We start from the raw sequence: 17,202 nt of genomic DNA, 5'->3' as shown, positions 1-17,202 counted from the left end.
AGATAGGAAATAACCTGAAATCAATCTGAACTTTATAAAAAAGCTCTACATTTTTTTTTTTTTTTGTAATTACCATCTTTCCTTTCTACATCTTATCTCTGGCCTGTATTCATTTATTTAGGTTAAAACTCTTAGGACAGTATTTATCATATGTAATATCTTCTTCTTCTTTTTTTAAAGATTTATTTACTTTTTTTAGAGAGAGAGAGAATCTCAAGCAGACTCCCTACCAAGTATGGAGCCCACCACAGGGCTTGAATTCACAACCCCAAGATCATGACCTGAGCCGAAACCAAGAGTCAGACTCTTAACCAAGTGAGCCACCCAGGCGCCCCTGCAACATCTTATTCTAAATAGGGTTATCAAGGGTGCAAGAAGAAAAGCATCCATCATTAACTAAGGTTTACTGAAGTTGTATGCAGTCATGAGTGGTTCTGTCCACACATGAAAAATGTGGGAGAGAGGTGAAGAGTGTAGTCATACAATTCCATTTCTGAGATACTGTAACCAAAACTTCAGACCATTAAGAAAATACTGCTTACAAATAATAGGCCATGAGCATAGACATACACACAAAAAAGAGGTTAAGGCCTCTCTTTAGTGCCACAAACAGGGAATCCATACGAATGAAGAAGACAAAGCTTAGTTTGGCAAACTTTTCTTCACAAAAGAAACTATCATGAGTTCACTGAGAAATGTGTTGTGAGGAAACGGGTAGAAAGAAAATGCAATATGAGGATCCATGCAGCAAGGCACATGATTGAAGAGGAGTAGGGTTCTCATTAATAAAAGAGTAGCCAAGTTCAGATCAGAAGTTAGGTGTTCCCAGACTGGAAACTTCATAAGGATGTCTTTCAGGAAGTTTCATGTAATATGGTATTTCTCCATATACATCAGGTATCTTTGTCCACTTGGGCTGCGATAACTAAATACCACAGACTGAATAGCAGATGTTTATTTTCTCATGGCTCTAGAGGCTGGAAGTCTGAGATGAGGGTGCCAGCATGATTACATTCTGATGAGAACCCTCTCCCTGGTTAGACTTTTCTCGGTGTGCATGAAAGGGGAAAGAGTGCTCTCTCTCTCTTCCTTTTCTTATAAGGCCAACAATCCTATCAGACTAAGACCCCACCCTCATTTAACCTTAATTACCTCTCTAAAGGCCCCATCTCCAAATACAGTCACTTTGGAAGTTAGGGCCTCAACATATGAATTTGGGGGCAGGGAGGTACAATTCAGTCCACAGCACCAAGTGTCAGGTTTCAGGAATCAAGAGACAGAGCTGCAGTGTGGTGGTACATAGGAAGGGTTGGCTGGCATCAGGAGCCAGAAACAGGCGATATGAGTCCTTATCTTGGCTCTGTCAATAGTCTAGGCTGAACCCAGTTACTTCATCATACCTCTAGAGCAAGTATTTTGTGTAAGGTACCATTTATATCTATAGAAACTGCTATAAAATTGAAAAGAAATACAAAGTTCTCAGACTAAAAGTTTGCTCCCCAAACAGTTATTTTGTTGAGTTTCATTCTTGTTTTCTTCTAAATCTATGTGCAAATTAGAAATGTTTATGGCTAGAGGCACCTGGGTGGCTCAGTCAGTTAAGCATCTGCCTTCAGCTCAGGTCATGATCCCACGTTGGGCTCCCTGATCAGTGGGGAGCCTGCTTCTCCCTCTCTCTCTGCTGCTCCCCCTGCTTGTGCTCTCTCGCTCGCTCACTCTCCTCTCAAATAAATAAATAATATCTTAAAAACAACAAAAAAGAAATGTTTATGGCTCTTACATATACATATATATACTCAATACTACTGAATACATGGTGATCATATGATCGTACAGTTTAATCCATTTGTTATTTATTATTTTTAATAAGCTAACGGTTAGAGACACAGACCAGACCACACTTCTGTGTTATTAAAAGTTGAACCTTTTGCCAATGTCTCAAATCACTGATTTTCTAAATTTGTTTTACTGCTAGGTCTAAAAATGTTTCAGTCTTCCAAGAGAAACAACAACAAAATGTTTATTTGAAGAAAATGTCATTGCTTAAAAGTAGTATTTATATGTAATTAATAGAGTATGTAGAAGTTTTTCTCATTATGTCTAAATATTTTTGAAACATAGAATATTGACTCAATCATAAACAAGCCGGAGATTTCTCAAGACAGTGGTTTTATACACTGTAATATTTTTGACGAACAAGAAAATAATAGTGGAGTCTTCCTTCAAAATAACCAGTGAAGGTGAGACCTCTAACACTATCTTCCACTTCTTGTTTTCAATAACTTGTTTCCAATGGAAGCAATAGGAAGTTGTCTGCTTAGACTGTATTCACATAAAATAGGTATAGAGGAAAAGTAGGATAGGAAAAGTCTGGAATATATAATCTAGAATCATATTATATTTGACACTGAATTCAACTCAACATATAGTCTCTGCCTCTGAGAAGCACATGAAGGCAGCAGTGAGGTGCCTTCTGAAAGACAACATGGTAAGTTTGTGTCAGGTAAGAATCTGATTAATCATTTGTTTGGTATACACTAGCAACAGCATCTGGTGGGCCCATTGGATAGATGGGCCTGTGGGCATATTTTATTTTGCCATCACTGTATTAGTCCACATGTGATTAAGAAAAACAATGAAAGAGGGGCACCTGAGCGGCTCATTCAGTTGAGCACCTGCCTTTAGCTCAGGTCATGATCCTAGGGTCAAGCCCCAAGTTGGGCTCCCTGCTCAGCGGGAAGCCTGCTTCTCCATCCCCCCCATGCCCCCACCCCCACTCATGCTCTCTCTCTCTCAAATAAATAAGTAAAATCTTTAAAAAAAAAAAAAAAGAAAGAATAGCCAACATTTAAGCATTTTGATATCTCTTGAGAAACTGTAAGATCTGCCATCTTGTGCCCATGTTCCCACATGGCCCCAGTCTACTATCACTGGGTAGCAGTTACCTCATTAGCTAGGTGTTCTCATTCTGGTCTGCCACAGTGTCCATGTCCCATTGTTTTCCTACATCCAGGAAGAAATTCCCTTGAATAAATCATGCCGCATGTGCCATTAATTTTTTTTGTTTTTTGGATTATGACTGGCATGACCCCAGGGACCAGAACTTGCCAACTGAATGAAATCCAGTGATTATCTTTAAATATGGGACTGAAGAGTCAGAACACTCAAAACCCAAGCAAGGCAATTTTAGTAAAATCACAGGAAAACAACTTGGAGCGTGCTAGGAGTTTAGGAAGTGAAACCGTTACTATATGGAATTCTGTTTGGATGAAATCTACGTGAACGAAAGGGAGTAATGAAACCGAAACAGTGGTTCATGCAGGCATTTTAACAACGTAATTCGATTACTTCATGTTAGAAGTAGGCAGATATATAATCCATCAAGCAAATGGAAAGAGAAACTCCAGATTGATCACATCACAGAGGAACTTGGAAATCTGTCTCTCCTGATTCCCTACGGGAAGTTATGACATGGGTTACTCTATGCAACGAAGCCTGGGGTCATGGATGATTCACCAAGGAGTAAGTGGGTGCGCCACCCTGCAAGGGTTCAATGGTTTGTTGAGCCTTATCCCCCTCTTTTCTACTGAGGTGCCCAGTGGCCTATCTGGAAGCACTATTGATGGGAGCTGTCAACTGACAAAGCCCCATTAGCACTCAGGGTGGGTCCAGATTCACAGCAGTGGCTTCAGGTTTTCTCTCGTCAGCGGCATGGACAGAAAGCAGTAAAGCACATCTCGGTTCTCGGTCTCTGTCTCTCTGTCTCTGTCCTCAGGAATGTATGCTTTTGCAGCATTTTAATTTGTGGTTTTCTCAGAGGGGAAGCAGAAAGAAAGGCAGGAAAGTGGATAAAAACAGCCACAATAGAAGCGAAATGACTGAAGAAAGCCCAGAAGCTGCAGCGGCTGGCTCAAGCCGGGAGGATACTTTTCCTGCAAGGGCTCCTTTGCCTTTGCAAACTGCTGGTGGCATCACTTTGCTCTCTTCCAGAACACTGTAGGAAGGAGTGACCCTGCTAATACAGGCGAGCTGTGTCTCTTACTTGGGTTTTATATGGGGACAGACTCAAATCTGGAATCCCTCAAAAATACAGCTGTGGGGATGAGGGGAGAGAGCCTGGGTAGGGAGCATGAGCTTCCATCAGGACAGGTAGATGGGGGGCTCCGGTGGAAACGAGCACCATTTCCAGATGGGCACTGAGGATGCATCCCTGTGCCTGTGCCTGAGGGTGGGGGGCTCCCCACCACGGCCACAGGATACACGCTTTCTCTGCACCGCTGTAACTGCCTTTCTTTCCCTCGTTCTTCATCTCTTCTTCGGCAGAAGAAAATGCTACTCAGACCATTTGAGGGAACAAACAAATTTACTGCTGCATAAAGAATCCCAGTGGACAAACTATAATTGCATACCCCACTCCACTACTCATTTTAACGTGGAAATGGCCAACACAAATATCAGGCTTTTGCTGGTAATCTAGCGTTAGTCCTTGTCACATTCTGTTTTACTCACAGTCCAAGCCACAAGTGAGTCTTGGTTTTCTTGGTCAAAAGAGGAAGTAAAGTCTTTCTATCTTTTCTGGGTTTTATGTTTAACCCTCACTTAAATACCACTCTTCCTGCATCTAGTAAAATCTGCTTCAGATCAATGAATGCTTTACGAACATGAACAACATATTCAGCCTTGTCCCCTCTACAGAGGTTATCATCCGAGTTAGACTTCCCCAGTCTGGGTCTTTTGAAATAGTCTGGTCATCTCATGGCTTTATGGTTTGGAGACATGTCCACGGAGTTTCATTTGCCGAACCTTGCTTTAAATAGGCCCTTTCACTTCCTCCAGAAGGGAACTCACTTTATACCTCTCCCATAGCCTTGCAGTAATGGAGACGTGGGAGGGCAGATTTAGACTACACAAGTTGTCAGTAGCATGTGAGTTTCTAGTCAAGAGGAATACTTGGTGGAGACGGCAAATTTGCCACTAAGGAAGAAGAGGGACCACAGTGATCAAAAGAGACTAGAAAACAAGCCTCATAGGGGTCTCCGTGCATGTGCTGAACAGGGTCCATGAAGGGAGAGAGAACTGGAGGGCCCCATTTGAGCTGCTCCATTATCTGAAGCCCACCAACCTATGTCCTTTCCATTTTTCATAATTTCTGATCCCCATTATTTAGAAAAACTCATTATGCTTTGATTCCTCGTCCTGCCTCTCTTCATCTTCCAGCATCATAATCTAAAGAGCATATTTAAAGCATTCACTGAAGCAAAAGGGAGCGTTGGCCAGTCCTCCAGGTAGCTGTTTAATTTTTATTGTGCCCATGGGAAAAAAAATGTGCTGGTTGTATTGCTCAGGAAAATAAGACACTGAATTCAGGTATAAACTAAGGGGGTAAGGTAGAAGGGAGCTATTCAAGCCATCATTAATTTTCTCCCACAGAGGGGACTTTTATTAACCATGATTAGGAATGATGAACACACACATATGTGTACATGTACATATACACAATACACAGACACACAAACATGAGTAGATAACACACACAAACATACATTTACAAATTACCAAAATTAATATTTGCAGGCTTTGAAAAAATAAAGTCTCTAGTATATAGCAACCTTGCCTACACATATGGATTTTTTAAACTACTACCTACAATGCCAAGTTCTTCAATTTTAATTTTGCAACTGCAGACCAAAGAAAGACAATTATACATTGGCATAGTGGCTACTGAGCAGACAGAAGATCACGAGGTAGAAAGCAGTGCTAGAATAAAAAGGAACAAAGTGAGAAAATTAATGTTTGTCCCAGATTCTGCTTCCACGCTGTCAACTCACTCATTGCTTTGTTTCAGGGACTGTTTCAAAGCAGGAAATCATTTCCTCTTTCTAGATTCTTTATTGCCAACATTTAAAAAGTCAACAGGAAATCAGGAAGGACAATTCCACAATCATTTAAGATTTATTCTAATTTGCATTCACAAGTGCTCACCAACTTAAAAAAATAATTCCCTTTGAAGACGGTTAAACATTTTTCTTAAGGATATAAAAATGCAGGATTTTTTTTCTTTTGTTCTTTTATGCAAATGACTTTGGTTGTATGTAGAATATATCACATTCTTTTTTTAATAACAAAGTAAGAAATAGACCTTTACAAAGCAAAATTTAAAAAAAAATTCCTTCAAGTGGCCATTACAATTGTTCAGCAACAAAAATTCTTGAATAAAGCAGGTCAAATACATTCTAAATCTGCTCAGACCAAACAAACCTCTTCAGTGAGGCAAAATAACGTTTTGACCATCATGGCGAAAGTGATTTTGATTTCCAGTTCAGTTCTTTGTGGACCAATGAGTAGCTGCCTTCTGAAGTCTTCTGTAAACAGACTCGTGTTGGATGGGCTGTTGGCAGGAGGGATGGGGGAGGTTTTGAATACACTGATTATTTCCTTAGGTTTCTAGTGGAAAATATTACTTTCCACAAGGTTTTTGAGGAACAGTGTATATACAAAGATTTATCTAAATATTTTGTTTACCTTGAAAGGCAATTTTACTATCACCAGGACCAATTAGTAATGTGAGAAAAATTTCTAATGATAAATATGATAAATATGACCACTGTGCAGCATCTAACCTAAGATAATTGGAGATTATTACAACTTAAAATTTTCTTAGAAAAAAAAAAATCTGACAACCACAAATAATTGCATTTAACTTTGAAAATTATAAAATGTTCCAGGCTAGAATTCACGAAACCCTAAAAGGTTAGGAAGAAGCATTACCAGCATTGCTTTTTTTAGGCAGTATCTCCCATCACCAGATGAAATGCTTTTAGTTTTGGAAGTACCTAAAAGACCCCCTTAAAAGGTGCTGTGACTAAGTGAAAATTTTAAGTTAAACAGATAGAATTTTGCTTTGCAAAGTTTTCTTTCAAATACCTTTGGTCACAAGTGGGATCAGTACTGTGAATCCAAAATAACATAGATAGATAGATGATAGATAGATAGATAGATAGATAGATAGATACATAGATAGAGGCATTGTCTAAAAGGTGAATGTTAGTGTTTTCTGTAGCTTTGCTCTTTGAGCTGGAGATTGGTTAAACATATGACATTTACAAAAGAGCTAGAAATTATTTGTAAAAGAGAAATAATTTCAGCAGTGTTTAATCCATTCATTCAATTCAGTGCCATGGATTCCAAACTATTATTTCAATTTACGAGCTCAGGCTTGAAATACCATATGGAAAATAGCTCAAAACAACTGTCCCCCAAGGGCTGCAGAGTTCAATCCCTCTCTTGTTTCTAGACAGATTCAGATATCTATGCGTCACTGGGGCATGAACAGAGGGGTTTTCTTTCTTTCAAGAAGAAAATTAAAGTAGTCTCTTTTCATTCTGAATGTTAACTACCCTTTCTTAAAAGGACCTTGATATATTTGATGGCTTCCTTAATAGAGTATAGAGTGCTACATTAGCAAATTTCTTTATGACAGATGCAAAGTGATGAATATGAATATACATATGCATGCTTTGTTATAAAGAGACCCTTATCTGCCTTAAAACTGCTTCAGAAATACAAGGTGAAGGGAAAGTCCCCTGAACACTTAGTAAAAATATGTTATACATCATTGCTTAAAAATAAAAATGCAATTTTCCTACCTTAAGTTTAAATAGTCAGAAAATTTTAGGTGTCTGCTGTATTTGTAATGGCCAACTCATCTGTAATGTATAGACCAAGCGGTATTTCCATCTAAGTCATAGTATTTGGCAAAGACCCATGAGATGTCTTTGACAAAGGTCCACAGAAACTTATGGGAGTCACATAAAATTACAGAACATCACTGTTTTTCAGAGGCCTGTAGTCTTTATTTTTCCAATGCATTGGTGCTACATGACAGAGTGCACATTAATTTGTTAGATAAAATAAATGGCAAAGACTTGGTGTGATTTAGTGTACCCACTGGTATTAGTATCTCTAAAAATTAAGGAAGTTTGCATCATAAGGGCTGGCAGATTCACTATGCTCCAAATCTTCATGGGCATATAAGCAGTGGCCTCAATACTCTCCCAGATGTAGAAATAGTAATTTCTATTACTATTTCTATAGTAATAGAAATCATGCTGTTGACATGCCTGTGCCAACCCAAACCCATTTAGTCTTTGAGTTATAATCACTTTATTATTCTGTTTCTGATTCTGAAAAAAAAAAATCACAGAAAAAAAGAAAACGAGTCCTTAAGGCATAATCCACTAATACAGAGTGGGGCTGTCCAGTGAATGACCCCAGAAGCTGTCTCTCTGTTGCCCAGAAGCTACCTATCTAAGGAGACAAGTTATGCACCCCACAAGATGGGCTCAGCCTGAACTTAACTTTCTGTGGCATCTGGTAACCCCAGCCCAGGTGCTGGCCCTTCCTAAAGCGCTGGCAGGTAAGCCTGACTGCTTGTGCTTGATCCTTGAGTACTTTTTTTTAAAAAAGATCTTATTTATTTGTTTGAGAGAGAGAGAGAGAGAGCGCGTGCGAGAGAGCACAAGTGTGGGGGAGGGGCAAAAGGAGAGCGAGAAGCAGGCTCCCCGCTGAGCAGGGAGCCCCATGCAGGGCTTGATCCCAGGACCCTGGAATCATGACCTGAGCTGAAGGCAGATGCTTAACTGACTGAACCACCTAGGCGCCCCGATCCTTGAGTATTTATTTCCCCTGTGCAATGCCACTCTCATGCTTCTCCAATAAAGAAGAAAACCAAATGGGACACAGCCCTGCCTGGAGCACTTTGAGACCCTTCTCCATGGGCTGCCCAGAGAACAGGGGACTCAAGCAGCTGCTGGCTTTTTTGCTTCTAGCCCATACTTAATGGCCACTTGTGCTTTCACCCTGAGCCCTTTGCTCAACATATAAAAACTGTACATGTTCTGGACAACCAAAACAATTAATCTGTTTTTTCAGCAAGATTTAAAAAAAAAAAAAATCAATCTAGATAAATATCTAGACCTATGGCATTAAGCAATACTATAATGTTTGATATTGAAAATAATAATTTTCATAAAAGTGTGTTTTAAATGTCCCATTGGAAGATGGTCTGAACAAAGAGGAAAAATAAGATTGTAAGATGATACAATAAAAATTCAACTATTAGCAGTTACCCGATGTTCTCTCTGTTAGGAGTTTCCTCTTGCTGTCCCAGTTAATACAAAGGCAGAAAATATAACAGGGTCCTCATGAATGGGTAGGAAATTGAGGTAGGAAAAAACTCTGTGCAATATTTTTACAATTAATCTAAGGGGTCTGGTTGGGGGAGGTTAGTATGGTGTTTCTCTTTGTACATGAAGAACACAAGAATATTATTCATTCTAAAACATAATTCTTGTTCTGAAAATAAATTATATGATCAACACACTTAATAATTTTACAACCTGTATGTATCACTTCGAAGACTATTTCCATGCCATTACTGCAAGTAAACTCAACTAGCTAACAGTGAAGCATCATAGAAATAATTCAGTTATTCTTTATGGAACTCTTTGAAGGACGGTTATGGATCTTTTTTCATTTTTGTTTCAATAGAGAGCTGGCATGTCAAGCTAAGAATAATCTACAATTGAGCAAGATATATGATACTCTATTTTAATCCTCATTATCTTTTTAGAGGATGAGTAATAATTGCAGGTAAGTTCTGCCTGATTTATTATTTTCAGTGCATTTTCTTTTTTTGAAGACTAGAAGTCCTCATCAATATTCCAGAAGAAACCAAATGGGATTAAATCAGAAGTTTAAAACTAGGTGTTTTTCCAATTACCCAAACAGAAGGAATTAAGATAGACTTTGTTGTCGGTGTACATACAACCTTTGGCAATATGGAGTTGAAGACATGAGGCCAATTCCCAACCCATATGAGTTGGGAGGTATCAAGGGTATAACAGGTCGCCCTGCCAGGGATAGAGATGACAGGGACCCACAAGTGACTCTCAGCTTCAAGCAAGCACCAGAAGGGGTGGCAAGACTTCAGTCATGGTGGCTGATGTAAGTTAATGAGTAGAAATCTGAGTATTTCTGAAATCCTTATGTTCATCCAAACCTTTCCTCTAACACCATCTCATTTTACCTGACAACAATTCTCATCTAAATTTAATTCATCTTTCCATCCCTCAGCCCCACCCCACCCCGCCCTGCCCAAGCAGTATTTTAGGACTCTCAAAGCAATCTTGCTTTTCCCTATTTATAATCTTTCAGTAGCTTCCAAGTACCTTCTTGATCAATTCCAAATATCTTATCACAGTGTTATCTGAACACTTGTGCCCTCCCACCCGCCTCAACTCATATGCAATGTGATGGCATGTGGAGGTGTGGCCTTTGGGGACGTGATTAGGTCACGAAGGTGGCGTCCTCCCGAATGGGATTAGTGCCCTTATAAAAGAGACCGCAGAGAGCTTTCTAGCCCCTTGAGCCATGTGAGGACACAGCAGAATGACAGCCCTCCATGAACCAGGAAGTGGGCTCTCCTCAGACACTCAACCTGCCAACAGCTTGATTCTGGACTTTCCAGACTACAGAACTATGAGAAACAGATGTTTGTTGTGTAAGCCCCCCAGTCTCTGGTAGTTTTGCTATAGGAGCCTGAACAGACCAGGACACATTTTCCAAAAGGGAGTTTAAAGCCTTGGCCCTGCCTATCTGTACAAAACTCTCTGTCTAGAAATACCCTGATGCTTGGTACCTTCTAACGCTCTCTTCCTCACTTGGTTCAGATGACACCTTGTCTCTACGTTAATCTTGGCTCTCTACAGAATAAGGGTCTTCCTCTGGGTGCTGATTAACTTACACAGTACTTCTCCTTTTCAATCACATACCCTCACAATGTTCGCTTTTTCATCTTCTTTGGAACCAAATCTGACACCTACACTGCATTTGGGAAATTTCAATTCACTCTTGAGTCAAATAAGTGTGCTTCTCCAGGATTAATCTTAGCACTCCCTTCACATGACTTTCTGATTCTGCAACTACATACTGAAGCCTCTGCAAGCTTAAGATCTCCTAAAATGGAAATGCCTCATTAAAAAAAAAATCTACACCAGCTTTTCACATTCATAATAAATATAGTAGCAGAGTTATTCAGTATCAGGTGATACTTTTCTTTCTTTTGGAAAATGTCACAAATCTGCACTATCACGTTCTTCTCATATATAAGTATTATCTTCTGTGAGTTCACTGAGCAGAACAGTGGCCCGAGAAAAGAATCAGCATGCCAGTACTCTGCAAATCTTCCTTACTCTATTTCTGTGAAATGGGATGATATGTCTTATTACTATCCCATATTTATATTCATTTTTGTGATTGTCCGGTCTTTGAAATTGAGAAAGCTTACTTAGACTTGAGACACAGAAGCAGTAAGATTTCCATTATCTAAGAATATCTGATGTATTCTCTATAGTGCAAATATACCAGGAAGATTCTGCCTTCACGGGGCATTACGGGACGTCTTTTTCTTTGTAAAACAATCATCAAAGCAATCACAATCTCTTTTAGATTAAGTACTTGCCAGTGACTTCTTTCCTTTCAAGTAGATTGTTTAATTATGGACTGCAATAAAATATTAGAGCATATATAACAACCTTATGCGCAGCAATTAGTGGTTGCTAACTTTTTAAAGAAATGTACTGCAAAATTTTTAAAAATAAGATGCAGACACAACTGGAAATGTGCTATAGCAGAAGATCAAAAAAAGTTTTTACATATGCATCTAGAAGAAAAACAGTTGGTCTCTGGATTTTAGTTATATCCATCACACATATTTGCTGGTCATCTCAATTATACCTTCCTCAGATAAGAGCTTTAATGTGAACATAGATGATATAATTGCTGGATATGCCTGCAATTTTTAATTTGGTACCAAAATGAGAAATCCACAAGACATGTGGTTAGTAGGCAATTCAAATTAACCTAAGATTTTTCAGAACATTTATATCTTCAAAATCAATAGCGAAATCTGCTTTGTGGTCTAACTTTCTGAAACTCAAAGTGTGGCCTGTGGTATGGCCACATGTGCAACCCTTGAGAGGCACTAGGCTCGCTCACAATATCTGAGTCACTTTGGATCATGGAGCTACACTCCTATGATCCAAAAACCCTATTTTGAATATTCCCTTCTTCAAGTCATCCCAGTGCTTTTGAATCAAGGCAAAAAAAAAAAAAAAAAAAAATCACAGTTGAAGATCCTTTCCAAAAACATTTTCATTGTCCTAAGATGGGGAAGATGAAGCTCAAGATATTGCATGGGAATACGTGACAGAAACTCCACGTTTGGTTCAGTGTGTGAGAAAGGAATTTGGAATGGATTTCTGTAAGTTACCAACACTGTGATGGGGAGACAGTTGATGAAACTGATCTTCATGAGGATCAGTAATTCTCACCAAACACTGCTCAGGCCCTCCGCATTCCATAAGGTGCCCCCGAGGCTGCAAGAGCTCTGGGCCAGCAAGGGAGGAATAGCCAGCAACAAGGTGAAAACATTTGCTGTTCATCCACGCTAGGGTCCCAGGGGCCATGGGACCCACTGAAGGCTGCTCTCACACGGCTGAATCATGAACGTGATTCAGCCTTACCTGAAAGTCTTAGGAGACCTTGTATTCCCAAAGGAATTACAAAAAGTAGCACACCAGTGACTGCTCTTAACCCCACCCATCAGAAGAAGGCACCATTCTTCTTACATGGCCAAGTGGTTACATGTCCACATGAACAGAGAAAGTACAAGAAGAAAAGGCTAGCCGAAGTCAACATTCAGATCAACAGAGGCGTCTGCCAACTGTTGAGTCCCTACTTATTCATCAGGAAATACAAACGGTTTCAAAACATCTTTATATCTTCAGGGGAAGAATATTAAAAAAAAAAAAAAGAAAAAGAAAGCAATGACAACAACAACAAGAAACTTCGACTAGAAGAATTTTCCAGGTTTCCAGTCCCTCTATTATCTGTTCCTGTGTAGAGCCAGAAAAAATACTGTCACCAAGTTAAGAGAATAACAGCCTTTGTTTATGTCTGAATGAATTTGTGCCAGGATAGTAAATATGCTATTGTCTTTTGTTTTTGTCTTCGGTGAAAGTGGGGTAGAAAGTCTAGACAATGGCAGAAGCAGGGGGGCACATGCATAGGAATGCCATTCTGGGGGGTTGAAGTCTCACTGGGATACAAATTATTTTCACAGCCACTAACTATAGTCAGGGCTCTGGAGCAAAATAATTCCCACTCTTGACATCAACTCTGGAAGCATCTAAGGGAAAAAGCACACATTGTCTTTCATGCTCATTGCTTGTATTAAGCAATATAAATCAAAATGCTTATTCCCAAGAGATAAGAAAGACCTTGTCACAATGCCCGGCACAGAGTAGCCCCTCTATCACCATTTGGTTTCTTTCTTCCTTATTTCTGTTTAACTCCATCAGGCAAAAATATTTTCCCTAAAAGAGACACAACAATGTTCAAAAATGCCATTTTGAGGGCCAGGATAAATAAACTTTGCAGAGAAGTTTCAGATGTAGGCTTTTGTTTCCAAACTAGAGGTAGTGCCAAGGAGTGACTTATGGGACTTCAGTCCCCAATAATCTCCATCAATCCTCAGAACCCCATCAGAATAAATAAACTCTTCAAATAAAAGCAGCCATATTGTTATAAAATCTAGCTTCAAGAGAAGTTTCCTTCCCGCCAGGTTGAAACCCTGAAGGCAGTCTCTCATCGATATTGGGGTGCTGCCACTGTCCAAAATCATTACCTAATCAAAGTACCATTTACTTTTCCTTCTATTAGAGGAAGCAAAGCCAAGTAGAAAGAATAAATCTTGGCAGCTGGGCAGGCCTGGGTTTAAATACCAGCCCCTTTATTCATTAATGGAAGAGTTTAGGGAAATACTAAACCTAAATCTGAAATTGCCCTCATGTAAAAGGCACTGAGATTACCCAGTGAACCTGGAGACACAAGTCTCAGTACGCTGAGGTCAGGACCAGGCAAGATGATCTCCATACAGCACCCGGCACATGTTAGCACCAAGTGCTTACCCAGCGCAGAGCTCCCTTCACCAGCACGATCCTCCCTCCTTTGTTTTACTGATTCAAAATCCCTGACATTATGGGATCTCCTCTGTTAAGGTAGAAAAAGAGAAAAAATGGCTGAAAAACAACATCATGGCTCTAACAACAACTGGGATTATATTTTGAGGAGTGTTCATACATCCCCAAGCAAAGGGATTTTCTATTTTACAAATGATTTGGAAAATTCAGCATCCTGCATAGAGATCACAGAGTTCTAGGAATGTGTGTTCTCCCCTTTCAATCTCAGTGAGCTACCAGTTCTGGGCAGAGAGTAAACACCTCTGCTTCTGTTCCTCTCTCTTTTCTTTATGCTGCACCCCAGCTAAAGAGTGCTCAGGGAAGAATTATGTTGCCCTCTCCGAGTTGCTATAACAACACTGTTGCCAAAATAGCAGGCACTCTGCAGGAGTCAGAATAGCCTCTTACAGGTATTATATGACTTTTGCTCCTGGCACCTCCTCTGTTGCCTGTTAAGGGGCCTGGCTGAGGCAGCCAGGGACCACCAGAGTCACATACTAGCTAAGGAGATGGAGAGGGGCTTTGAAAATTGCTGGGCCTCTCACATCCACAGAATCCCAATGGCCTGGGTTTCAGATCTTCTGAAGATTCCTCTCACTATGCGGGAACAAAATGATGCCTTGATACTATTTGGAGAACGATGTAGTGTCTGTTTCATGAAGTTGAGTTCTTTTCCTAAATAATGAGTATTTCAGGGCAGTAAAAAGAATCTTGTCTGGTTCTGAAAACGTATAAACCTGCTACCTGGGAGAAAATAGGAACTAAACCTTCAGATCGAGAGAGGATATTCAAACAGACAATGGCTGGACCACGGATGACCACAGAACTCTGACCTCCAAACTCTACGGCAACCAGTCCAGGGAGCCAGAATGCAACCTGGGCAGCAATCAGGCTAGAATGGGCAGGAATTGATGAACAGCTGACAGATTTCCTATTTTTTGTCTCTAGGTCCAACTCAGTATAAGCCAAATATGCTCCCCAAATCGATCACATAAGATGCTCTGCTTCTAATTAGCCCGTCTCCAGCTCCTCTGTGCCAACAACTTCCCATGAGAGCATAACCGAAGACGTCTCTCTTTTTTAAAGACGTATTTATTTGAAAGAGAGAGAGAGAGAGAACGAGCACACATGTGTGCACATGCACACAAGTGGGGGAAGGGCAGAGGAACAGAATCCTCAAGCAGACTCCCTGCTGAGTGCAGAACCCTAAGCAGGGCTGGATCTCACGACCCTAAGATCATGACCCCAGCCGAAACCAAGAGTCAGAGGCTTAACTAACAGAGATACCCAGGTGCCCCTATCCTTCTCTTTTTTTAAGTGAGAAACTTTCCCACTCCCCTGCCTGTTTTTGAGTCTCTGCCAGAGGGAAGTGGTAGAAGCTCACTCTTGCTAGAGCAAACGAATAAATAGCCTGCATTCTCATTTGGGTGGTTTTTTTTGCTTATTTCCATAAGATTGACCTGTTTGTTTTTGTTACATCTAGTGGACTAACAGGATCATATTTTATGATTTGCAATGCTAAGGACTATGGGAATTTAAGCAATATAATACCACCCTTGAGGCCTCTGGGCAACCTTACAGTCTGCCCAAAATGTGTCCTCAGCGAACTTCCATACTCATCAAACCCATCTCCAACTGTCCTCCTTCCACTTCATAGCTCCAACCACAACAGAGAATTGGTTAAAGTCACAGAGTGAACGACCATTCCAGTTTGCCCAGAACTGCCTTGTTTTTAGCATTGAAAGCGCTCTACCCGAGGAAAGCACTCAGCTCCGGGTAAAAGGGACAGTTGGTCACTCAATGAGACTCTCCAGCGTGCCCCAGCGTTCTAAGACTTGGCCACTGCAGATGCAGTTCACTCTGTCAGGAATCTTCTTTCTCACTACTGACAGGAAATCAACCTGGTGAACTCCCCTCAACCTGCCAAGCCCCTGCCTAAACGCCTGCTCCCAGGCTAAGCCTCTTTGACAACGGCCCACCCTCAGGCCCAAGCAGGTGACCTCGCCCTCCTCCATGCCATGCTCCAGCTCCTATATATCCTTGTACGTATCACGTAGCACAGAGCTGATGTGGTTACACAGCGACTTCCTTGCAGGCAGGTGCTGTATCATGTTCCTCCTTGTGTCTCCTCACGATCATCACCATAGCAAGCCAGTGTTTGTCTGTTTCGTGAATAAATGTACTCATGGCTGATTAAATGGTTTAGCTATTATGTATTTACCTATTTCATATAGTTATAATTATTGATTACTGAACTACTGAATATTAACTATTTATTAATAAGTTAAATTGATCCTTACCAAAAAATCCAAAAGCTCTCGAGTGAGCTGAAGGTGGAGCCTATCCATCTGCAGAAGTTGGATGCCTCACAGAAAATACAGTCGTCAACCCAGTTCAGTTACCCAGATTATTTACCTACCTCAATCTGTGTGGTGTTGTCCTGCCCATCGTCCAGTAGCAGGTCTGTGAAGCCTCTGGGCTCTGGGGAGTCTTGGCCCATGCTTGCTCGGTTAGAGTCAGCTGCCTTGAGAGAATCCAAGCTCCTTTTCCACCGGTGGCTGAATGCATGTGTGTCCACTTCCATTTCCTCTTCTGCTTGCGGGAAGACCTGAGCAACTTGGTATTGCCCATCTGTTTGAACAAGAAATAAAATAATGAGTTACCACTTGTTATGAGTCATACACATGCTAACTAATAGAGCAGAACAATAATTTTGCCCAGTCATGAAGATAGGAAACTAACTCCTAACAGGGAAATCTGTTTAATTGTAATATTTTGAGCTGGGATGAACATCTCTGAGTAGAATGCAATTTTAATACACGCCGTAAGTCGTGGCAATGGTTAATGTGCAGATCCAGCAGAGTCCCTGAAACAGATGTGCAGACCTAAAGCAACGCATTTTTATTCTCTCCCCTCTCCGCCCTCCAAACACACACTTCATAAACATTCTCTAGTTGTTCTGAGAAAATAAGCTACAATCCAAACAAAGGAACGAAACCTAGTGACTCTTAGCACATTTGAAAAAAAAAAAAAAAGTCAGACGTTATTAACTTGTGAGCCTATATTCCTCTCACACTAGTTCTGCTGCCCAGCAAAGAGGTAACAATGTATTTGAATGTGT

At 40.5% G+C, this 17,202-nt stretch overlaps 1 protein-coding gene across 2 annotated transcripts in view; it reads right to left on the bottom strand.

Moving 5' to 3' along the window:
* The window catches only part of PLXDC2 (plexin domain containing 2), a 462,643-nt gene that overhangs the window by 275,043 nt on the left and 170,398 nt on the right, over positions 1–17,202 (bottom strand). For both annotated transcript variants that reach the window (XM_078075200.1, XM_078075201.1), the window contains one exon: positions 16,501–16,712. In XM_078075200.1, the coding sequence (XP_077931326.1) occupies positions 16,501–16,712 (212 nt within the window). The remainder of the gene's footprint in view (positions 1–16,500; positions 16,713–17,202) is intronic.

The sequence above is a fragment of the Halichoerus grypus genome, chromosome 6 (genome assembly GCF_964656455.1).
Source record: "Halichoerus grypus chromosome 6, mHalGry1.hap1.1, whole genome shotgun sequence".
Lineage (NCBI taxonomy): Eukaryota > Metazoa > Chordata > Mammalia > Carnivora > Phocidae > Halichoerus > Halichoerus grypus.
The sequence above is the reverse complement of the archived record's forward strand: the minus strand, read 5'-3'. Positions and strand labels throughout refer to the sequence as shown.